The 24,133-nt window shown below is 41.8% G+C and overlaps 2 protein-coding genes across 8 annotated transcripts in view; one reads left to right on the top strand and one right to left on the bottom strand.

Moving 5' to 3' along the window:
• Positions 1-6,798, bottom strand: part of GART (phosphoribosylglycinamide formyltransferase, phosphoribosylglycinamide synthetase, phosphoribosylaminoimidazole synthetase) — a 30,076-nt gene extending 23,278 nt beyond the window's left edge. The window contains exons 1-4 of one of the 2 annotated variants that reach the window (XR_005019720.1): positions 6,710-6,792; positions 3,519-3,704; positions 662-757; positions 9-183 (exon numbers count right to left, since the gene is read on the bottom strand). Coding sequence is in view for 1 of the 2 variants with exons in the window: in XM_036850908.1 (XP_036706803.1) it covers positions 9-183; positions 662-757; positions 3,519-3,663 (416 nt within the window). In the remaining variant the exon portion in view is untranslated. Of the gene's footprint in view, positions 1-8; positions 184-661; positions 758-3,518; positions 3,705-6,709 lie in introns of both variants that reach the window. The other variant, XM_036850908.1, reaches the window with a different exon arrangement.
• A 952-nt stretch (positions 6,799-7,750) lies between these two features.
• SON (SON DNA and RNA binding protein) overlaps positions 7,751-24,133 on the top strand; it is a 31,083-nt gene continuing 14,700 nt past the window's right edge. For 3 of the 6 annotated variants that reach the window (XM_036849765.1, XM_036849763.1, XM_036849766.1), the window contains exons 1-6: positions 7,751-7,877; positions 10,944-11,110; positions 12,866-18,784; positions 20,100-20,260; positions 22,177-22,323; positions 22,504-22,692. In XM_036849765.1, the coding sequence (XP_036705660.1) occupies positions 7,801-7,877; positions 10,944-11,110; positions 12,866-18,784; positions 20,100-20,260; positions 22,177-22,323; positions 22,504-22,692 (6,660 nt within the window). In that variant the 5' untranslated portion in view covers positions 7,751-7,800. Of the gene's footprint in view, positions 7,878-10,943; positions 11,111-12,865; positions 18,785-20,099; positions 20,261-20,486; positions 22,000-22,176; positions 22,324-22,503; positions 22,693-22,793; positions 23,594-24,034; positions 24,042-24,133 lie in introns of those variants that run through there. The other 3 variants (XM_036849767.1, XM_036849768.1, XM_036849769.1) reach the window with 3 other exon arrangements.

Raw genomic sequence — 24,133 nt, forward strand, 5'->3', positions numbered from 1 at the left:
CTGTTTACCTCATAATGAAGCGGCAGGCTTCTTCAGCTTTGGTGAAGGCTCTCCACTGTGCAGTTGGGATTCCATGTCGGTCCATGAACTCTTTGGCAAATCTCTTGCTGGACTCTAACTGAGCTGCTTCCGCTGTCGGGCCAAAGCACCGCACTCCTGCAGACGCCAGGCTCCCAGCAATTCCTAGGGGCGGAAACAAGCAGCCGCAGCCCAGCTTTCTGCAGGGCCTTTTCATTCTGAAGAATTAGGATCAGGCTCAATATACACTGAGATGAGGCAAATGGCAGAGAATAACTACGTTTTTCATGTTTTCTATAGGATATAAACAAAATGCTACTGACACATGATTCAAATCCAACAAAAATCATGTGTGATATTCAAATATATGGATTATTAAATAGACACCAGAATAGAGCAGAATAAACACAAAATATCTCCCACAGCTGCAAATTTGATCTCTCATTCAAATTTAGTCTTGTTACTCATACTACTGATGCTTGGGGGGGAAAAAAATCCTAGAATCCATAAATTTCAAGAGGGTGAAAGCTTTTTCAGTGTATTATATTAGAAATCCTCATCTGTAAAATGTATTAGATGAGATGATCTCCAAGCTCCTGTTGGCACAGTGTATACCATAATAATAAACAGAAATGAACTTTACCAGCAGCCAGAGGTGCCTCTGGTCCAACAACTACAAATTCAATTTTCTCATCTTTGCAGAACTGTGCAAGGGCAGTGTGATCACTGATTGAGATGTCTGTGAAAAGAAAAAAGAAACAAACCCACCTTGTTTATAAAAACATTCTTTAAGTTAACTGTCTTTCTGAAATCTAAGTACTATACTTTGGTATGCCTATTAATTGTTGGTTTTCTTTTACTGGTACAGATGAGTTTCACCATGAGCAATTCAGAGCACAGTACATTAGGCTAACCAACAAAGCTCAGTTCTCTGCTATCACTACAGTGATAGCAGAGAACTGAGTAAGTTTTCCAAGAGCTATAAGGTACTTTCTTGACTATGGTGTTCATGTTGCTAGTGTCGATTGTAAACAAAAAAGTGTATCAGAGAATATACTCAGAAACTGGTCTTTTAAATGTCATTCATTCAAGATTTACTGAGAACTGCTATATGCTAGATACTGTCCGAGTCACCAGGTTAAGATGCAAACACAAACAGGGTCCCTACGCTTAAGATGCTTATATTTCACTGTGGGAATGCTAAGTTATAAATATCCAAGCAAAATAATACAAAGTATGAACAATTAGGCAAATCTGATGTGAGGTAAACTGGGAGGCTATTTCTGATTAAGCCAGAAAGGGTCTCTGTGCAAAGACGTTTAAGCTAAGAACTGAAGGATGACTTTTAAGACCTAGCTCACTTCTCCAATGTACAAGCCAGGTAAATTTTCTTTCTTGATGAGAGTTCTAAGTAGTAGCAGGATCAACCATATATTAATCATGAGTAGGTTCTATAGGCGCTCTTCTGCTTCACTGTTATTTGGGCCACCATTCTTAAGCTGGCTGAAGTCTCTGTACATATGTGGTATTTGTGATGTGTAGGGGATAAGTGCAGAAAAGGTAGAGTTCTCAGTCTACAGGAACTGCCTGAGTGGGATAAGGATGGAGTACCATGCACTCTGGGTTAGTAGCTGCAAACACAACTGGGCTGAACAGAGCCAACTACCTCAGCACAGCAAAGGGTGGCAAGAGGAAGATGACACACCTAACCTGTCACTACAAGTGATAGCAGCCTCATGACAATATTGGGAGATTTTCATGGGCTGGTCTGTATAACATCAATTGCATCTAGATAAAATGTGCCATTTCTTTAAAAAAAAAAAATACAATACCTCACTCTCAGAGTTAAGATCCCAGGGAAGCAGATATTTTCTTATTTATCTTTTTCTTATTATTTTTGCTCCTATGTACACAATTATCTTCTCCCAGTTGGTAGCTTGCTGGGTCTATGTTCTCTCCATAAATATTATGTGCCACGTAGGGTACTAGGCACAGTGCACACAGTGCAAAATAAGACAGGAGACACGGGACTTCCCTGGTGGTGCAGTGGTTAAGAATCCACCTGCCAATGCAGGGGACACCGGTTCGAGCCCTGGTCCTGGAAGACCCCACATGCTGTGGAGCAACTAAACCCGTGTGCCACAACTACTGAGCCTGCGCTCTAGAGCCCATGAGCCACAACTACTGAAGCCTGTGCACCTCGAGCCTGTGCTCTGCAACAAGAGAAGTCACCGCAGTGAGAAGCCCATTCACCGCAACGAAGAGTAGCCCCCGCTCACCACAACCAGAGAAAGCCCACACGCAGCAACGAAGACCCATCGCAGCCAAAAATAAAGAAATAAATAAATTTATTTTAAAAAAAAGACATGCGACTTCCTTGCCCTCATGCAGTTTACATTCTAGAGCTTATGTTCTAGGAGGGAAATGAAGATAGGAGACAGACAAAAGTAAAAGAAGATACAGATAATAGTTCATGATTGAAAACAAATGAATTGGGGGGTGAACATGCTTTACTTAGAAACTTTAGGAAAGTCCTCTTTGAGAAGGTAACATAAGTTGAGACCTGAATGATGAGGAGCCAGTCATGCTAGGAGTGAGAACAAAGTCCAAGGCAGCTCTGTTTGGGATGCTGGCAGGACTGCATGGATAGAGCACAGTGAAAAGGAAACAAGGGCTGTAAAAGATGAGGCTGGAAAGGCAGACAGAGGTCAGATCACAGAGGCTTTTGTAAGGACAGGAGTTTGAGCTTTATGCTAACTGCTATGAGAAGTCACTGAAGAATTTAAGGCAGCATAAGAACTGATCATCTTTTCCTATTTACCAGTGGAAGAGATGAAGGCTGAGATCTATTATGGAGTAAGAATTGCCAGAACTTACATTTAACAGCACTGCTCAATTTTGCATTCCCCAAAATATACACCAAAACACCTTTAACCAATATTAGGCATTTTGTAACTTTTTCAGTGGACGTGTTTTATAAGGTTTAAAATAATTTAAGGTAAGAAAATGATACACTCTGAACAACAGGATACCTTAAATTACAACATATGGCAAGTATTCAAATTACCACATAAATTTTTGGGTTAAAAAAAGCATTCAAATCTGAACAGCAATTGACCTTTATAAAGAAGAGTTGTGGGGGGCTTCCCTGGTGGCGCAGTGGTTAAGAATCTGCCTGCCAATGCAGGGGACACAGGTTCGAGCCCTGGTCTGGGAAGATCCCACATGCCATGGAGCAACTAAGCCCGTGAGCCACAACTACTGAGCTTGCGTGTCTGGAGCCTGTGCTCCGCAACGGGAGAGGCCACGACAGTGAGAGGCCCGCGCACCGCGATGAAGAGTGGCCCCCACTCGCCGCAACTGGAGAAAGCCCTCGCACAGAAACGAAGACCCAACACAGCCAAAAATAAATAAAAATAAATTAAAAAAAAAAAAAAAAGAGTTGTGAGTGACAGTTTATCATCTACAATCATTCAGTTTTACTTCAAAAAAATGATTACCAGTGTTCGAAATCTTTTCAGAGCAGGCAGTGCCTGCATTTCCTGGGGTGACTAACACTTGCTTGACATGATTAGACTGTGCAAGTTTCCAGGCCAGAGTATGTTCCCTTCCTCCATTGCCAATTACAAGTACTCGGGCTGCCATTGCTCAGTCTGCAAAGCAGGAATTCAGCAGGAAAATGAAAGCTGCAGAAAGAAAATCACAGTTGATAGTTTAGAATACATATACTTTAGAAACCACGATTTCTAAATATGATTTAAGTAGTCATTTGTAATCATACAAATAACATTTTATCCCAGCAATTCATTTGTGGAAAACTAGGATTCATAATTTGAGAAATATGACTGTGTACTCTTAAGGATTAGAGCTGTACTTTAAAGCTCCTTATTTCATTAAAGCAAAATCTATGAACAATCACCCTTCTTTGGGCTTCACTTTTATTTATTTATCTTGGCCGTGCTGGGTCTTAGCTGCAGCACGTGGGATCTGTGTTGCGGCATGCAGACTGCTAGCCGCGGCATGCATGCGGGATCCAGCTACCCGGACCAGGGATCGAACCCTGGCCCCCTGCATTGGGAGGGCGGACTCCCACCCACTGGGCCACCAGGGAAGTCCCTGGGCTTCACTTTTTAGAAGATTTAAAAATCATCAAACCTCAGTTAAAAATGAATCTTAATGTTTTAAATTTAGACACCAAATTGAAAATAACTTTTTAAACCTTTAGTCTTATAAATAATAGACTTCAAAGTTACAATAAATTCAAAGAAATGTTTAAGACTAGAGCCCGTAAAGGGTCAAATAGTAAATATTTTCTGAGGGCCATATAGTCTCTGTTGCAATTACTGAACTCTGCCACTGTAGTATGAAAGCTGCCTTGGACAAGAGACAAATGTGGCCAGGCTATGTCCAGTAAAAACTTACATAAATAGGCAGTTGGCTGTAGGTCATAGTTTGCCTACTTCTGCTCTAAGTAACAGGAAGCTATCAGAGGTTTATAAAGCATAACTGTGGCTGTGTTTCCATAAAACTGTATTTATGGACACGGCAATTTGAATTTTGTATAACTGTCATGTGTCACAGAAACACCACTTTTCCTTTTCTTCCCACAAACATTTAACAATGTAAAAACTATTCTTATTTGGTGCACTGTACAAAAACAGGTAGTAGGAAGGATTGGCACAAGAGCAGTAGTTTGCTGACCCCTATTTAAGAAGTTAGTGCAATATGCCAGAAAATTGGTAGAGAAGGCAAAAATCAAATTTGAACACGTCTTGCTTAGTTCTGGCATTTGATCCTGGGCAGGATGGGCAACTATCTCTCAAGCTAACAGTGTGACCCTGGTTAAGCTCTTACTACCTGCAATTCAATTTCTTCACATCTTAAAAGGTGGAATTAAGAGAATTTGTCTTATGAGGCATAGTAAGAATTGAAATGACATTTATAAACAATTAGTACAATTTCTTACACTCAGCAGTAGTAAATGCTAACCTGCTATATTTTATTTATTACTTTTGCCAAATTGATGCTTTAGGGAGAGAAAGAAATTCTAACAAGAGAAAAAAAGCCAAAGGGGGCTTCCCTGGTGGCGCAGTGGTTGAGAATCTGCCTGCTAATGCAGGGGACACGGGTTCGAGCCCTGGTCTGGGAAGATCCCACATGCCGCGGAGCAACTGGGCCCGTGAGCCACAACTACTGAGCCTGCGCGTCTGGAGCCTGTGCTCCGCAACAAGAGAGGCCGCGATAGTGAGAGGCCCGCGCACCGCGATGAAGAGTGGTCCCCGCTCGCCGTGACTAGAGAAAGCCCTCGCACAGAAACGAAGACCCAACACAGACAAAAATAAATAAATTAATTAGTTTAATAAATAAATAAATAAATTTATTAAAAAAAAAAGCCAAAGGAATGAATAACTTGTCACATTCATTTACTAATTTTCAGAAGACATGTAATTATGTAGAATGCAAACTGATAACAGGAAAAACTGAAATCAGTTAACTTCTTATGAGATGCTAGCATTACACATTTAAAGAAAAATATAACTTGATAATATAAAGAAGACCTTTTGAGCACTTACTTCGTGCCAGATGCTATTCTAAATGCTTTTCACGAATTACTTCACTTAATCTTAAGAATTCTGTGAGGCAGCTAGGATTACCATGCCCACTTCGCAGATAAATAACTAAGGTTCAGTTAGGTTATGTAACTTGCTGCAGATCACATAGATAAGTGGGGATGTAGCCTGGATTCCAACGGAACCAATTTTGCTTCAGATACTCTTTAACAGTTGAAAATATGAGGAAGAAAAAAATTACTAAATTATCGTCAGAGAGAAAAACACTATTTTAGCTTAATGGAAAACACAGACTTGCCGTGTGTATTGAAATATCTGAAATGAACGTATCTTTAAATCTAGAGAAAACATTTATGTTTAGTTTGAATAAGAGGGCCAATGAAGGGAAATTATCCTGATTACTGCCGCGGATCTCTGAAATAGGATTAGGACTCAGCCTGAGGGAATCTACACCCAGGAGTGGCTAGGAGGCCGCCAGCCAGAGTTGCCTAGGTTTGAGTTAAGGAGTTAAGACTTCCTAGCTGGGATACCTTGAGGGACTTAACCTTCTTGGGCCTCAGTCATCTAAATGGGTAACACGAGGAGAATTAGAGAGCCAGGAAAAGCCATTTCAAAGGACTTGGTGAATTGGGACTTCCCTGGCGGTCCAGTGGTTAAGACTCTGCGCTTCCACTGCAGGGGGCCTGCGTTCCACCCCTAGTCAGGGAACTTAGATACTGCATGCTGTGCAGCATTGCCAAAAAAAGAAAACAAAACAAAACACAAATGACTTGGTGAATAAAATAAGGTAGAAACCAACTACAAAATGGGACTAAGTAATCTGCTAGAGACAAAGGATGCATAATGAGAAAGTATGCAATTTAGGTGCATGACCTAAAAAACCTAAAAAAAGCAGAAAGATGCAAGAAGGCCCTGACATCTTACAAAGCAGAGAAAGTGATAGATCCAATGTAAACCTCAGTTAAAACTGAAAAGCACATGGCCAACCCTCACCCACTGCGATTAAAAATAAGAGGACAATCCCCACCGCCAAACCAGTTCCTACAGTTTCATCCAATTCCTGATAGTAATCCCCAAACCAAACCATAAATGTACTTTCCTGAAAAGCGGAGGAAACTTACCCACGTACCCAAGGCGGTCTGGGCGCACGCACTTAGACCCTCGCTGAGCGCTCTGAGCCCACTAGCCCGCCACGCGCCGGAAGTCCGCCGATGGGATCCGGCGCGCACGCCCCCCGCCCACCCGCCCCGCCCCGCCCCGCCCCCGGCTGGCTTCGCTTCCCCATTGGTCGGCGCGGTCAGTGGGCCCCACCGCGAGGTAATCAAGAGTGATTCCCTCCGGCTCTCGGGCGCGGCCTGAACCTCCCCTAGGGTAAAGCTCCCTATCCCTAGCAAGTTTACAGTGTAACACTGTAGTGTCAGGTGCCACGTAACGTCTCTTCGCTTCTTCCAGAGCCTCCTGAGCTCTGAGGAGGGGGAGCGCCAAAATGCTTAACCCATGTTCAGCTAATTGTGTGTTGCTCACGAGTCAGGACTGAACAGCTACCGTGCAAAAGTCTCGTGACACGCCTGGCTCCTGACGAGATTAGAGTGCACCAAGGTTTGAACACACATGGTTCAGGACCTCTGGCCTAATGCTAAAACGAAAAAAAAAGCCGAGGCCAATTATAGGATGCCACGGGAGGCAGATGGCGGTAAAAACGTGTTCTTCGTATGGGGGCAAGCGCTGATTAATGCTTTCCCGGATGGATCTCCCTGCCGAAACTCGGTGCCATCCGGGAACGTTGGAGGCCCCGGTCAAACACCATGTTGCCCTCCTTGCTCCCTTTCCTCACGGAATTTAATCTAGGGTGTTTAGTGACCAAAATAAACCTCTTAGGGCCCCCAAACACTGTTTAAGACTGACAACTTCAGCTGACAGTCGCCTCTAGAGAGACTTCTCCTGTAATGGCGCCTGCGTCAGTCACTAACATGGCGGACATAGTCGTGCGCGGCGCAAACGTCAGCAGCTCTACCCCAGACGCTCAGAAACAGCGGAGGAGAGCGGGGCCGTGCTCACTGATTGGTTCAGAGGCGGAGCGTGCCGGACTGGGCGCTCCCACAGGAGCCAATCAGGACGGCAAGAAACGGAATTGGCCGCTGCGCCTCCTCCCGAGGCATGCTGGGAGCCTGGAGGACTAGTGAGGAGGAGTTGAGAGAACGGAGCGGACGCCATGGCGACCAACATCGAGCAGATTTTTAGGTCTTTCGTGGTCAGTAAATTCCGGGAAATTCAACAGGAGCTTTCAAGGTAAACGCTTCCCAGACTCTTCTGCCCCCAAGGGACCGATAGGGCCTCACGTAGCCGTCCGTGGCACCTTTCTTCAGGGACGCTGTCGTTCCTCGTCTCAGGCCCGGCTACAGCCCCGCCTGGGCCTGGGATCCATTTTCCGGCCCCCCCCCCCGTCCGCTCCCTCCCTTCCCAGCGAGGAACTTCGCTCTTTCCGAGGTAATCCCAGGCTCTCTCGTCTAGAACCGAGTTAGGATGCTCAGGCTTCTCCCCCGTTTGGTCATCCCCTACCATTTAGCTACTGTAGGCCTGGTTGTCCACCACGGACGGGCCTAGTTCCTTCCTGAGCTCCTCCTCCGCCGCGGCGCTTCCCCTCCCCCTCTCTGCCTTCGCGGATTTCGCCGGCCGGTGTCTTTGACCGGAAAGGGGTCTAACGGCCGTTTCTTGGGTAATCTTAAATCCGTTTTATTATTGCGAGCTTCAGACCATTTGGGGGTCGGGATCCTTTAATTAGATTATTTGGGTCCTACTGTTCTGTGGCTTCCACCAGGTAGCATTCTAATAGTTTAATAGATTGGAAATTTAAATTGAAACAGTTCAAATTAATGTTAGCTACTTTGACAGAATATTCGAGGTGAGGATGGAAGGGGATTTTGCATTAGTGGTAATTTTTTTAATTTAGCAAGCGGAAAGTGGACTTCGTGTGTAGCTCTAAATATTTTTGCCGTCCCTGACCCAATTGACATATTTGACCAACACGCTACTTTTGTCATTGCTACTGGTTTACCCTTGCTTCCCCGCAGTTTGAATGAGAAGAGATTTTCAAAGAAATACTTGCTTACTCAGAAACGAAAATCGCGTGGGTCATGTTGTTATTCAGTGGTTGCCTTTTTGCTTTGTATAACGTAAATATTTGTTCCGAGTTCAAATGTATTGCTGGTTGTATTTTAAAAGTTGAGAGCAAGAACCAGACGTAACGTGAATTTGAAAATCAGCCGAAAACGCATTTGTAAACTGAGCGCTCAAATTAACATAAGGTTATTGGGGCAATGATACAGTATTGCTGTAATATTTTTCCAGGATATATTGTTTTTTCATTGGGAAATAGATCGTCTCATTGATTTAGTTCCTTTTTAAAATTTTGTTATATGCTGGTTATTTTTAGGATGATGAGAAACGACCTGAGTCAAGGGAATATAATTTTCCTGAAAACTTTTTAATAGTTGCATGTATTAAGTAGTTGTGTTTGCTGGTTGTAATGTCTTGTTTCTATACCTTTTAAAATTCAGTTTTTGTATTAGAAGTGTTATTGTTGTGGAAAGTTTAGAAAAAAGAGAGGAAAGAAAATTTTAAAACACCACATGGTTATTGATCTTTATGTTCTTTCGTTTTTTTCTTGTGCATACAGATGCACATGTTTTGTGAAGTGTGATCATCTTGTTTTGTGTTGGTTGTTTTTTTCACCCATATATTGTGAACACGTTTGTGTTTTATCAGTCTCAGTAGTCTTTGAAACATTTTTCATGGCTCTGTAGAATTCTGTTGTAGGATTGTATTGATGGATATTTAGGTGCTTTGAAATTTCCACCCCTTTTCAGCAGTTCAGTAAGCATCCTCACAGCTTTAAGATGATTCTTTGTTATAGACAGACAGGTTTTTTTTTTTTTTTAGCCCTACTTTTCTGATTTTTAAATCCGTGGCCTTTTTAGTAAGGTACGCACTGCGTAAGTGCTTAGGAAAAATGTAAAAGAGCTCCAGGAAGAAAGTTTAAAAAGAATATGAGATGAAGCAGTTTATTACTAGAGGAATATTCAGCTTATTTTCAAATATTATGCTATATATTGTCAGTATCAAAACAAGTTTTTGATTATTTGCCATTTCAATGAACTATAGTTCCTTTTTTTCTCATTTACTTTTACGAATACGGGTTTGGGTGAGGAGACTGACATTTAGACAGTTGAAGTTATTATATATAGATGGTTAAGAGTATGCGCTCTGATTTTGAATACCAGCTTTACCTCTTAATAGATGTATGACGTTCAGCTAGGTTTTTTTGTTTTCTCTGTGCCTCGTTTTCCTCATTTAAATAATCAGAACAATAGTGCTGATCTTAGAGTTTTGTTAGGATAAATGAGTTTGAAAATGTAGAACCGTGTAACCCTAATTAATAGTTAATAAATGTTACATATTGCTATTGTATGATTAATTGTATTAGAAAACCAAATGTTCCTTATTAACACTTGGTTAACTACTGAATTTTTTTGTTTTTTGACCATTCAGACTTTTATCAGGTAGTGGAGCATAATTGTCGACCCATTTTGTTACCTAAAATTTAAGTTACATTAAGTCAAACGTGCTGTTTAAAGTATTTTTCAAAACAATTTTGTAAATTTACACAAAATAGTACAAATGACTAAATGATATGTTTTTATGTCTGTTAAGATTCTTCTGACCCTGTGAATTGAAAATAAGTGATTCATTTACTGTTAATATAAATGAATTGTTTTACATGATTTTTGATAATTGGGTGAAAATTATATAAATGTATTTTTCCTTTTCAACATTATGGCATTTCAGCAAGTCTGATCAGTCTAAACCTGATTTTGACTTAATGTGTCTGTGGCTAAAGTTGTGTTCCTTGATACTGCTGATGGTGATTGTGATCCATGCACAAGTGTGGCTTTACTGTGGCTATAGCTTCTACCGTAATGTTAGGTCATGTATTTTTCTTTGGTTTTGTGATTGTGATCTTAATAATAATTTTCCTCCCCTGAGATAAATATGCTGGTTGGGGAGTATTTTGTTTAAAAAAAAAAAAAAAAAAAAGATGAGCTTAGAAACCTGTTTTAAAGACTTTTTCTTAACTTTCACAGTTCTGAAAACTTTATAATCGTGTGAAAATAAAAATGTACCAACTGTAAGTAGATAGTGTTAAGGAAGCACTATTGATGGGGAATAGCATCCAAAATAAATATAAAATGGTGAAGTGTACAAATAAGATTGTTTTAATCAGTTGAGTTACAAATATTAATTTATTATATGGCATGATAAAAATATTAATGAATTTTGGTAACTTTTCTTGTAAAGTGGAAGGAGTGAAGGCCAGCTCAATGGTGAAACAAATACACCTGTTGAAGGAAACCAGGCAGGTGATGCAGCTGCTTCTGCCAGGAGCCTACCAAATGAAGAAATAGTTCAGAAGATAGAGGAAGTACTTTCTGGGGTCTTAGATACGGAACTACGATATAAGCCAGGTAAGTTGGAGATAATCAGCTGTCTTGAAAACTTTAAGATTTTTTTTTTTAATAGTTAACAGTAGTATTTCTTGATTGCAGGGTATTTAAGATGTTCATTAGATTTAAAACTTCAATAAGTTTAATTTTTAGTTTAATTGATTTACTGAAGATTTTGTTTAAGTATTTTTTTGAAAATACAATTGTACTGGAACATGAGCATCGATGCATTTGTTTACTTTGCTGGTGGAATATAACTGTCTTTATTTGGTTCAGTCTAACAGTGCCTCAGTGCCAGGATTTTGATTGTGGGTTTTCATTGAACAATTGTATAAATGTCAATTTTGGAAGGTACAGGAGTCTGGACCATATCTGTAATGATTTTAAAACCCTGGAAGGTTTTATTTTAAAACTCAAGGTTAGAGATTATCTTGTTTTTGTATCTACTCCTCTTAAAGGTGCAATGAATGGAGAGGAATCATTGCTGGATATTTAGCATTTGGGGAATTGATTAAATAATTGATGCTTAGAAATGGATTTATGATCAACCACAAAAATAACAATATTGTTTAGTTTTGGAAATGGGGGGCCATGGTATGGGTTTTGTTTTTTACTTTTTTTATTTTTAGTATAGAGTATGGTTTAAAAAAATAGCATAGACTGTAGCCTTGCTTAGATTCATGGTTCTAGCAACTTTTTCTTGAAGTATAATGTAGCTAACTAACATTTGGTACATAATAAACAATTAGTGGAAAATGATTAATTTTGCTTTGGAGGAGGTCTTGTCATGTGTTGATATGCTTTTTCCATAATCTTGATGACCTGGATTTCTGATCAGCTAAGATCACTAAGGTTTATCTAATATGATATTGGCATTAGAGTAAATCTCATCTGGTTACAAAGTGGATTATAAACCACTTTTTCTTTTAGATATGCAAATTGAAATGTTCTTAAGTTACATGTTAAGGGCCATACGAATTTCCTTCTCCAAATGACTTTATTATCATTTTTAAAGTAGAAACATTAAAAAAATTATTTCTTAGTAACTTAGAAGAGTATTGGGGGGAAGAGATGTTATTTTTATTAGAATGCAACATGGGTGAAAATTCAGGTTCCATATTTTACATTTGTTGTTCAGACCTTATAGTATAAAAGCAATCTCTAGCATTTGCTGAGGGCTTACTTGGTGCCAGGCATTATTAGTGTACTTTGTATGTTTTAACTGAGTTCGTCCTCTAACTCTGGAAGACAGAGTGTCAGCGGTTTGGCCACGTCTATTCATTTAGTGAGTGGTGAATTGATTCAGTATCCAAAAGCAGACAGTGTGTTCCAGAGCTAGTGCTGTGTTGCTTCCTGTATAAATAAGGATTATAAAATAGTCACAAAAGTTCTTTAACGTATGTTTTTGTGGGAATTCTAATAGTTAATAATATGAAAGATATTCATCTTAACTGTAGTTTAAAAGTAATTTGCTGTATAGTGAGAGCTGGAGAAAATGTTTTAAATGAACTTAGTAAAAACACATCTTAATGTAATTCTAAAAGTTTTTGTAATAAATTAAGAACTTAATTCTAACCCAGGTTTCAGTTGTAAAAGAAGTATTGGAGAAGTGTCAGTCTTCAGATAACTGGTTTATGGAAAATAGTTTATTTAGTAACCTTTTATTTAACAAGAAGTGTTATGGTATCTTAACGTGGAATGTAAGTTTTGGTTTATACAACTTATCTAAATCTATTTTGGGGGATATTTGACAAAATTAATTTTCCTAAATTTCAGACTTGAAGGAGGCTTCCAGAAAAAGTAGATGTGTGTCTGTACAAACAGATCCTACGGATGAAATACCTACCAAAAAGTCGAAGAAACATAAAAAGCACAAAAATAAAAAGAAGAAAAAGAAGAAAGAAAAGGAAAAAAAGTATAAAAGACAGCCAGAAGAATCTGAATCAAAGCCGAAATCACATCATGATGGGAACGTAGATTTAGAATCAGATTCCTTTTTGAAGTTTGATTCTGAACCTTCAGAAATGGCACTGGAGCATCCTGTAAGAGTGTTCGGCCTATCTGACACCAGTGAGTCTCCTGCACTTGTGCTAGAACCTCCTGTAGTATCAATGGAGGTATTAGAGCCACACACCTTAGAAATTCTGAAGCCAGCTACAAAAACTGCAGAACTGTCAGTTGCATCTACATCAGTAGTTTCAGTGCAGTCAGAGCAGTCTGTAGCAGTAATGCTGGAACCATCCATGACAAAGATTCTGGATTCCTTTGCAGCAGCACCAGTGCCTACTACAACAGTAGTGCTAAAGTCATCTGAGCCGGTTGTAACAATGTCAGTGGAGTGTCAGATGAAGCCTGTGCTGAAATCATTGGAGAGCACACCTCCAGAGCCATCAAAGGTCATGTTGTTAGAGCCTCCAGTAGCAAAAGTGCTAGAGCCATCAGAAACCCTTGTGTCATCAGAGACACCTACTGAGGTGCACCCTGAGCCAAGCACATCGACAACAATGGATTTTCCAGAGTCATCGGCAACTGAAGTGCTAAGATTGCCAGAGCAGCCTGTAGAAGTACCATCGGAGATTGCAGATTCATCCATGACAAGACCGCAGGAGATGCTGGAGCTGCCCAAGACCACAGCGTTGGAGCTGCAGGAGTCGTCGGTGGCCTCAGCGATGGAGTTGCCGGGGCCACCTGCGACCTCCATGCTGGAGTTGCAGGGGCCCCCTGTGACTCCAGTGCTGGAGTTACCTGGGCCCTCTGCTACCCCGGTGCCAGAGTTGCCAGGGCCCCTTTCTACCCCAGTGCCTGAGTTGCTAGGGCCCCCTGCGACAGCAGTGCCTGAGTTGCCGGGGCCCTCTGTGACGTCAGTGCCACAGTTGTCGCAGGAATTGCCAGGGCTTCCAGCACCATCCATGGGGTTGGAGCCACCACAGGAGGTACCAGAGCCACCTGTGATGGCACAGGAGTTGCCAGGGCTGCCTGTGGTGACAGCAGCAGTAGAGCTGCCAGGGCAGCCTGTGGTTACAGTAGCAATGGAGTTGACCGAACAACCTGTGACGACGACAGAGTTGGAGCAGCCTGTGGGGATGACAACGGTGGAACATCCTGGGCAGCCTGAGGTGACGACGGCAACAGGGTTGCTGGGGCAGCCTGAGGCAGCAATGGTGCTGGAGTTGCCAGGACAGCCAGTGGCAACGACAGCGCTGGAGTTGCCAGGGCAGTCTTCGGTGACTGGGGTGCCTGAGTTGCCAGGGCTGCCTTCGGCAACTAGGGCACTGGAGTTGTCGGGGCAGCCTGTGGCAACTGGGGCACTGGAGTTGCCTGGGCAGCTCATGGCAGCTGGGGCACTGGAGTTCTCGGGGCAGTCTGGGGCAGCTGGAGCACTGGAGCTTTTGGGGCAGCCTTTGGCAACAGGGGTGCTGGAGTTGCCAGGGCAGCCTGGGGCGCCAGAGTTGCCTGGGCAGCCTGTGGCAACTGTGGCGCTGGAGATCTCTGTTCAGTCTGTGGTGACAACAACGGAGCTGTCAACGATGACCGTGTCGCAGTCCCTGGAGGTGCCCTCGACGACAGCGCTGGAGTCCTATAATACGGTAGCACAGGAGCTGCCTACTACATTAGTGGGGGAGACTTCTGTAACAGTAGGAGTGGATCCCTTGATGGCCCAAGAATCCCATATGTTAGCTTCTAACACCATGGAGACCCATATGTTAGCATCCAACACCATGGACTCCCAAATGCTAGCATCCAACACCATGGACTCCCAGATGCTAGCGTCCAACACCATGGACTCCCAGATGTTAGCCTCTAGCACCATGGACTCCCAGATGTTAGCAACCAGCTCCATGGACTCCCAGATGTTAGCAACCAGCTCCATGGACTCCCAGATGTTAGCAACCAGCTCCATGGACTCCCAGATGTTAGCAACCAGCTCCATGGACTCCCAGATGTTAGCAACCAGCTCCATGGACTCCCAGATGTTAGCAACCAGCTCCATGGACTCCCAGATGTTAGCAACCAGCTCCATGGACTCCCAGATGTTAGCAACCAGCTCCATGGACTCCCAGATGTTAGCAACCAGCACCATGGACTCCCAGATGTTAGCCACTAGCTCTATGGATTCCCAGATGTTAGCATCTGGCACTATGGACTCTCAGATGTTAGCTTCCGGCACCATGGATGCTCAGATGTTAGCGTCTGGTACCATGGATGCTCAGATGTTAGCATCTAGTACCCAAGATTCTGCTATGTTGGGTTCAAAATCTCCTGATCCCTACAGGTTAGCTCAGGATCCTTACAGGTTAGCTCAAGATCCCTATAGGTTAGGTCATGACCCTTACAGGCTAGGTCATGATGCCTACAGGTTAGGGCAAGACCCCTATAGATTAGGCCATGATCCCTACAGACTAACTCCTGATCCCTATAGGATGTCAGCTAGACCTTATAGGATAGCACCCAGGTCCTATAGAATAGCTCCCAGGCCATATAGGTTAGCACCTAGACCCCTGATGTTAGCATCTAGACGTTCTATGATGATGTCCTATGCTGCAGAACGTTCCATGATGTCATCTTACGAACGCTCTATGATGTCTTATGAGCGGTCTATGATGTCCCCTATGGCTGAACGCTCTATGATGTCAGCCTATGAGCGCTCTATGATGTCAGCTTATGAGCGCTCTATGATGTCCCCTATGGCTGAGCGCTCTATGATGTCAGCTTATGAACGCTCTATGATGTCAGCTTACGAGCGCTCCATGATGTCCCCGATGGCTGACCGATCTATGATGTCCATGGGTGCTGACCGGTCTATGATGTCGTCATACTCTGCTGCTGACCGGTCTATGATGTCATCGTACTCTGCAGCTGATCGATCTATGATGTCATCTTATACTGCTGATCGTTCAATGATGTCTATGGCAGCTGATTCTTACACCGATTCTTATACTGATACATATACGGAGGCATATATGGTGCCACCTTTGCCTCCTGAAGAGCCTCCAACAATGCCACCATTGCCACCTGAAGAGCCACCAATGACACCGCCATTGCCTCCTGAGGAACCACCAGAGGGTCCAGCATTACCCACTGAGCAGTCAGCATTAACAGCTGAAAATACTTGGCCTACTGAGGTGCCAGCATTACCTCCTGAAGAGTCTGTGTCGCTGCCTGAACCTCCTGTGAGTCAAAGTGAGATTTCAGAGCCTTCGGCAGTGCTTGCTAATTATTCAGTATCAGCATCAGAGCCTTCAATGTTAGCATCAGAGGCTGCCATGACTGTTCCAGAACCACCACTGGAGCCAGAGTCTTTGGTCACGTCAACACCTGTAGAGTCTGCTGCCGTAGCAGAAGAGCATGAAATTGTTCCAGAAAGACCAGTGACTTATATGGTGTCGGAAACTCCCACAACATCAGGTGAACTGACTGTGTTAACATCAGAGCCTTCTGTTATGTCAGAGGCAGCAGAAACTTTTGATTCCATGAGGGCTTCAGGACATGTTGCCTCAGAGGTATCTATGTCCCTGCTGGAGGCAGCAGTACCTATTCCAGAGCCATCACAGAGCACTGTAGATCTGCCAGCCATGGCTGTCTCAGAGCTACCAGCTGTGGCTGTCCTGGAGCAACCAGCTGGAACTGTTTCAGAGCCACCAGCCATGGCTGTTCCAGAGCCACAGGCTGAGGCTGTGCCAGACCCAGTGGCTGTGGCTGTCCAGGACCCACCGGCTGAGGCTGTCCCAGAGCCCCTGGCCTTTTCTGAGCCAGAGCATGTTACCGTTCCTGTGCCAGTTGTTTCTGCCCTGGAGCCTACTGTGCCTGTCCTGGAACCAGCGGTGTCAGTCCTTCAACCTAACTTGATTGTTTCAGAACCATCTATTTGTGTCCAAGAATCCACTGTGACAATTTCAGAGCCTCCTGTCACTGTCTCAGAGCCGACTCAAGTAATAGCAACTGAGATGGTTTTAGAGTCTACACCAATAATACTGGAGTCTAATGTTATAAAAGGAATGAATTTACTATCTGGCGATCAAAATCTTGCTCCAGAGATTGGCATGCAGGAGATTCCCATGCATTCAGACGAAGAGCCATATGCTGAAGGACACCTGAAGAATGACTCTTATGAAACTGAAAATGATATGAATATAGACCTTAATATAAATAATCACTTAATTGCTAAAGAGATGGAACATAACACAGTGTCTGCTGCCAGCACTGGTGCTGTTGGTGAAACTGGTGAAGAGAAAATTTTGCCCACCAATGAGACTAAACAATGCACAGTATTGGATATCTGCCCTAGTGTTAGTGAAACTGATGTAGGAGGGACTCTGTCTTCTACTGGTCCCCTTGCTCTTGAACCTGATGCAGTGGGAACTGGTAAGGGTCTTGAATTTGCCACAGCATCTGCTCTCAGTTCAGTTAGTAAATATGATGTTGAAGTATCATTAACTACTCAAGATACTGAACATGACATGGTAATTTCCACCAGCCCCAGTGGTGGTAGTGAAGCTGACATAGAGGGACCTTTACCTGCTAAAGACATCCATCCTGATATACCATCTACTAATAACTTTGTCAGTAAGGATGCAGAAGGATCATTACCTATGCTGGAGAGTGACCAGACATTAGCAGTGGCTCTCAGTCCTAAAGAAAGTAGTGGAGAAGATAAAGAAGTACCTCTCCCTACTAAAGAGATACTGTCTGATTCAGGATTTTCTGCCAACATTGATGATATTAATGAAGCTGATTTAGTGAGACCATTACTTCCTAAGGACATGGAACGTCTTACAAGCCTTAGAGCTGGTATTGAAGGACCTTTACTTGCAAGTGAAGTTGAACGGGATAAATCTGCTGCCAGTCCAGTTGTAATTAGTATACCGGAAAGAGCTTCAGAGTCGTCTTCAGAGGAAAAAGATGATTATGAAATTTTTGTAAAAGTTAAGGACACACATGAAAAAAGCAAGAAAAATAAGAACCGTGACAAAGGTGAGAAAGAGAAGAAAAGGGACTCTTCGTTAAGATCTCGAAGTAAGCGTTCCAAGTCTTCTGAACACAAATCGCGAAAGCGCACCAGTGAGTCTCGTTCTAGGGCAAGGAAGAGATCATCTAAGTCCAAGTCTCATCGCTCTCAAACACGTTCACGGTCACGATCAAGACGCAGAAGGAGGAGCAGCAGGTCAAGATCAAAGTCTAGAGGAAGGCGATCTGTATCAAAAGAGAAGCGCAAAAGATCCCCAAAGCACAGATCCAAGTCCAGGGAAAGAAAAAGAAAAAGATCAAGCTCCAGGGATAACCGGAAAACAGGTAGAGCTCGGAGTCGCACCCCAAGCCGTCGGAGCCGGAGTCACACTCCGAGTCGTCGAAGAAGATCTAGATCTGGGGGAAGAAGGAGCTTTAGCATCTCCCCGAGCCGAAGAAGCCGCACCCCCAGCCGAAGGAGTCGCACCCCGAGCCGACGGAGTCGCACCCCGAGCCGACGGAGCCGCACCCCGAGCCGTCGGAGCCGCACCCCGAGCCGTCGGAGCCGCACCCCGAGCCGTCGGAGAAGATCAAGATCTGTGGTAAGAAGACGAAGCTTCAGTATATCACCAGTCAGATTAAGGCGATCACGAACACCCTTGAGAAGAAGGTTTAGCAGGTCTCCCATCCGCCGTAAACGATCCAGGTCTTCTGAAAGAGGCAGATCACCCAAACGTCTGACGGATTTGAGTGAGTCATTTAAAAATTTAATGGTATTAGAGAATGATTTAAAGCTGAGTTTTTTCTGTGAGTCAAATGGAATATTTGGGGTTATTGGTTTAGGATAAATATTTTTATCTTTAAATTTTTGTAGTTAGGTTAGCTTCTGTTTAGAAAATGTAGGAATAAGTACATTTGTAATTAGCATTTAAAAGACCTGCTTTGGAGTAAATTAGAACCAAGGTATTTCCATACTTGCATGCTTTCTTTTTGCTTTAACCATATTCCATAACTAAAAATGGCAAGTAGAAGTCCAGTTAAAGACAAGGCTAGTATCTGCTCAGGTTGTTATTGTATGTATTCCAACATAAATTCTTGCAGATAAGCCTAAAATCAAATGTTTCTTTTTTAATAAGTTACATGTCTTAAACTGGCAATACAGTATTGTTATATGTTTGTGAAAATAATTCTGGTTGGTATAATGGGTGATGGAAGTGAGTAGGGAATTTTGCATATGGGGAGTTAAAGTGATATTTCAGTCTGCCTTTTAAAAGATGAAGTGTTCTAATTTCTCCTAATTTTAAAAAGTGTGCAGAGGTGATTAAAACTTGATGGATCATGTGTGACTATGTGTAATAATAATGGATAATTTATCATTATCCCAGTGGATTGGACATTTCCAGGTCAGAGTTGTCTAAAGAAAAAGATCTTAACAGAACCCTAAGGGAGAATGCATTCAGTTCAACAAATGTTTCTGAGTTCTTTTTTTATTCAAAGCAGAGGAACAGTATATGAGTGATTACAAGTTAGTACAAGAGACACAGATAAAATGCATATATGTCTCTTTTACCAAATAGTAAAACTGCCATGATTGCTGTAATTACTGGTATAGATTAGGTACTTTGGGAGCACGGTGGAGAGGAATGTTAAGTTCTGACTTAAGACTTGTTACTTTGAAGAGGTGGCAGTTTTGAACTCGGGCTCAAAGAGTGATTTAAAATGTTCTCCGAGATTAGAAGGAAAGTAATTTAAGGGGCATGATAGTTGTGGAAAATAAAGTAGGCTTTGGCAGGTGTGTGTCTTAATGTGTGTGGCAGAGTGATCATTTATAGTTGTGTAGTCTAGCTATTTTGTATAGTGTTTGAATGGTAAGCTAAATGTGGACTTAATTCTTTTTTAAATATGGGGCATTTGTTTTAAAACTTTGAGCCAAAGAGTGATTTTATCACAGCTATAAGTTAGGGCAGAAAATTGATGCCTTTAATTTTGTTAGCATATGAAACATTAGATAATACAAAATGTACAGCCTTTTAGGAAAACTGCTTCTTATATTTTCCTCTTGCAGATAAGGCTCAGTTACTTGAAATAGCCAAAGCTAATGCAGCTGCCATGTGTGCTAAGGCTGGTGTTCCTTTACCGCCAAACCTAAAGCCTGCACCTCCACCTTCAATAGAAGAGAAAGTTGCTAAAAAATCAGGAGGAGCTACTATAGAAGAACTAACTGAGGTAAGCTAGACAGAATTTGTCATTCTTAAATGGATTATTCCAGTGATGTTGACTCTGGAGCGTGCCAAAACCCGAATTGTGGGCTGAACTGATAATGGCTGGCACCGAGTGGCCAAAACCCGAAATACAGACGTGGCAGCGGCAGAAGCTCTATTTAGCAGGCCATTATCCGGGATGGCTAAGCTCCGCTAGCTAAAAGTTACTTCCCATTACTTTTGCTTTCCAGTTTTAGAAGCCAAACTGACTGAGGAGTGGGACGGTTCGTTTGAATGGAGGAGGTGTTGAGTGAGCAACACGCAGAAGCTCGCCTACAGTTTCGTTTCCATTCACGACGTGTTCACTGATCGCCACGAGTGTACTGCATATACGCAAAGACACAGACAATCTTCAGAAATGATCTTTTGCCACCGGAGCTTGGAAATTAATGAGAATAGCTGGCCATTGCCTGAAAGGAACTTCTTTCGCATCAACATTTCGGGTTTTGGCTGTTTGGTACCAGCCATTGGTGATAATGGCCGGCCATTATCAGTTCTTCCTGCGGTTCGGGTTTTGGCAGTAACATATATATTTTAGACACACTTATTTTTGTTTTTAAGAATTTGATCTTTTCAATTGAGGCTTTTTTTTTTGGTCTTTTGGCTTTATTTTATTAAAATTTGTTTTTTTTTTGGAGGACGCTGAAATATTGCTGCTAGGATCCAGAAATACCACATTGTTTCAGATATTGAAACTTGTTATTGGCTAGCCTGATGCCAGCCTGCCACTGTCAATATATTCTGTTCCCCTTGGTTACAAGCTTGGTATATTCTGTGTTTTTGGCTAAATGAGCTTTTTATCCTATTAAAATATTTTCAATTGATAAGGGATATGACGAATTCTACTGCTAGTATAGAGACATGTCCACCCAAATTTACTCTGACCTTTTTATAAAGCCAGGTAATGGAGTCGGTTCCTTTGCTTCTCAAGGCGGAATTGACTTTGCTTTACGTGTCAGACCTTCATCAGTTGCACCCTCCCCATCATGCCTTATATTCCATTCTTGAGTTCTATTCCTTTAGAGACTCAACCTACAAAACATTTATGGAAAGACATGCTATCATCTAACCCAGTTGCAAGTGTTTGAGATTTTATTTAGCCGTACATTTGGGGATCATATAGTTTCTTAATCTGTTTCCTCACTTAGATTTATTACAATATGAATTACAATTTTTTTTTTAAGTTTAAGGACCTAGTGAAGGCTTCTGTTGCTTGCTTATCAAATCCAAGCTCCTTATCCAAAACCTTGTGAACACTTAGTGTTTCCCTATATATTTTAGCCTCATCTTCAGCCCTTCTAATAAGTTTTTTCTCACCTCTTTACCACTACCTGACTAGGGTGACTTTCTTTTCCTTTCCCTGCTAGTCCTTGTTCTTAACTATGAAAATCTGGCTTAGAACTCTGTGAGGAATATTCCTTGATTATCAGATTCTGCCTGATTCTGTTCTCTCTTAAGCTTTTGTTCTTTGAGCACTTATGTACTCAGTTTGTATTATATCAGTTTGCACTTGTTAATTGTGTTGCTCTGTAAAAGCGTTCCTCAATTATCTCATGTGTATGTATTCCGTCTGTTGAACTAGATTGTAAGCTCCTTGAGAGCAGGGACCATGTCTTCTACTTTATTTTTTTGTATTCCCTGGACAGTGCCCAGTACAGTGCTCTGCACATAGTAGGTGCTCAATAAATGTTGTTAACTGACTGACCAACTAGAGTGTGTTTAAATAGTAACCAGTAAGCTAAGTTACGTATCTGTAACCTATCATTAATCTTGTTTTACTTTTGAAAGTTGATTTTATGTGGTTTTGATTCTTTTAAGAAATTACATGTTACTCTGCATAAAGTGTAAGGTTTATCTTTTGTTTGTTTTTACTTTTTTAAGAAATGCAAACAGATTGCACAGAGTAAAGAAGATGATGATGTAATAGTGAATAAACCTCATGTTTCGGATGAAGAGGAAGAAGAACCTCCTTTTTATCATCATCCTTTTAAACTCAGTGAACCCAAACCCATTTTTTTCAATCTGAATGTGAGTATTAGTGTTTCTGGACTAGTGAAACAGCACAACTTGTGGAACTGTTTAAGTAAAATTCAAATGGAATTTAGTTTTTAATTTAGGTTAAATACTGTGAGAAATAATGAACAAAGTCATTTTCAGATTATGTTGAACATCTATTGAGTTTTAATTAAGAAAAACATTATTTTTTAGATTGCTGCAGCAAAGCCAACTCCACCAAAAAGCCAGGTAACATTAACAAAAGAATTCCCTGTGTCATCTGGATCTCAACATCGGAAAAAAGAAGCAGATAGTGTTTATGGAGAATGGGTTCCTGTAGAGAAAAATGGTGAAGAAAACAAAGAGGATGATAATGTTTTCAGCAGCAGTTTGCCCTCTGAGGTAAGTAAAAGGAATATTATGTATTTTTTCCTTTTATATACCTGAATCTGCATTTTACTGTTATTTTATATCTGATTTGGATTCTGTTTCACTCTTCTTAGGGCCGGGTTAAACGGCAGGGCCGGGTTAGACGACAGATGAAACAACCCGCAGCTTCTCATTTGACAGTAACTCGATGCAATTCACTTTGTGGAACCAAGCCACAAAGTGAAAAGCATCGAATTGCAGAGAACAGTGTTATCACATCCCTACCCAACATTGGGCCCTCCTTGCACTTGTGGGAAGGTAGCCCAAGGTACAACTATTTAGCTTCCCGTTTTGCTTCAAGGCTCTATAGCTCTAGATTTTGGTGGTAGCAAATTTATTGGGTGGAGGGATTGAGCAGAGAGAGGCAGATCCTCAGGTTCAACACAAGAACTGGATTGGAAAAGGCATTGTAGGCTGATGTGAGCACCTTGGATACATAGCCCATTGCCCTTAAATAATGGTTTCTATTTCTCTGGGTTGTTTGTCAGATAGCCTTTAATTTTAATTATTTTCCCTTCCCTATGCTACCTTGGCCCTTTGGATTCTTGTGTTTAACCTAATGCTCAGCCTTGGTACTCCGTTTCCCTTCTTCTCCTTCCCCTTTTTGCTACTATTAAAAGTTGGAGAAGCGGAATTCACACCTTGAAATTTCCAGGAGGCTATAGTTGTATCTTGTCAAAATGACGCGGTAATAACGCCAAGTGTCAAAACAGCCCCATTAAAATGCCGCCTGATTAAATAATGTGCTGCTAAATATAGTGCACATGAAAACAGCAAGACTGTATATATATGTAAATATATATATATATATCTGTATCTTTGTATGTATCTCTGTATCTGTACCTTTGCTGTATCTTTTAATAAACAGTTTACTTTTATTTAACTTGTTGTGCAAAATCACGCTTGGGGGATCTGGGAGGGTGGAGACTTACTAGGGGGGTGGGAGTTTTAAATGATACCATAGACTAGTCATCACCTCTTGCCCTTCGTTTGCAAAGCCCAGACATTTGTCCAAGGACTGGATTAGCTATCTGATGCCCTTACAATGTAGGAATTCTTCCCCAGTTCCTTTCCTTGCAGTTCTGGGATATGTGGGTCAGAGAGACCTGTACTCTTCACATACAGGTTCCCTTTATTGGCCATATCATCGTCATCCAGTAAACACCTCTGATAATACAAATAAACGAATTCTGTTTATAAAGTTAAAAGTGAACAGAACCCAAATCAGAAACTTTGATAGTATTTTTTTTCCCCTGGGCTATTCACAGGTGACATTTTCACTGTGGTTTTCTTTTTACCTGTGGCATTTGAAAAGAGAGCAAGTTCTATACAATGAAGCTGGACATAACTAGCCAGTGCAACTTACAGTCACTGTTGATGATCTATATTTACATGGGGGTCAACAATTGAAGCA

The sequence above is a fragment of the Balaenoptera musculus genome, chromosome 4 (genome assembly GCF_009873245.2).
Source record: "Balaenoptera musculus isolate JJ_BM4_2016_0621 chromosome 4, mBalMus1.pri.v3, whole genome shotgun sequence".
NCBI lineage: Eukaryota > Metazoa > Chordata > Mammalia > Artiodactyla > Balaenopteridae > Balaenoptera > Balaenoptera musculus.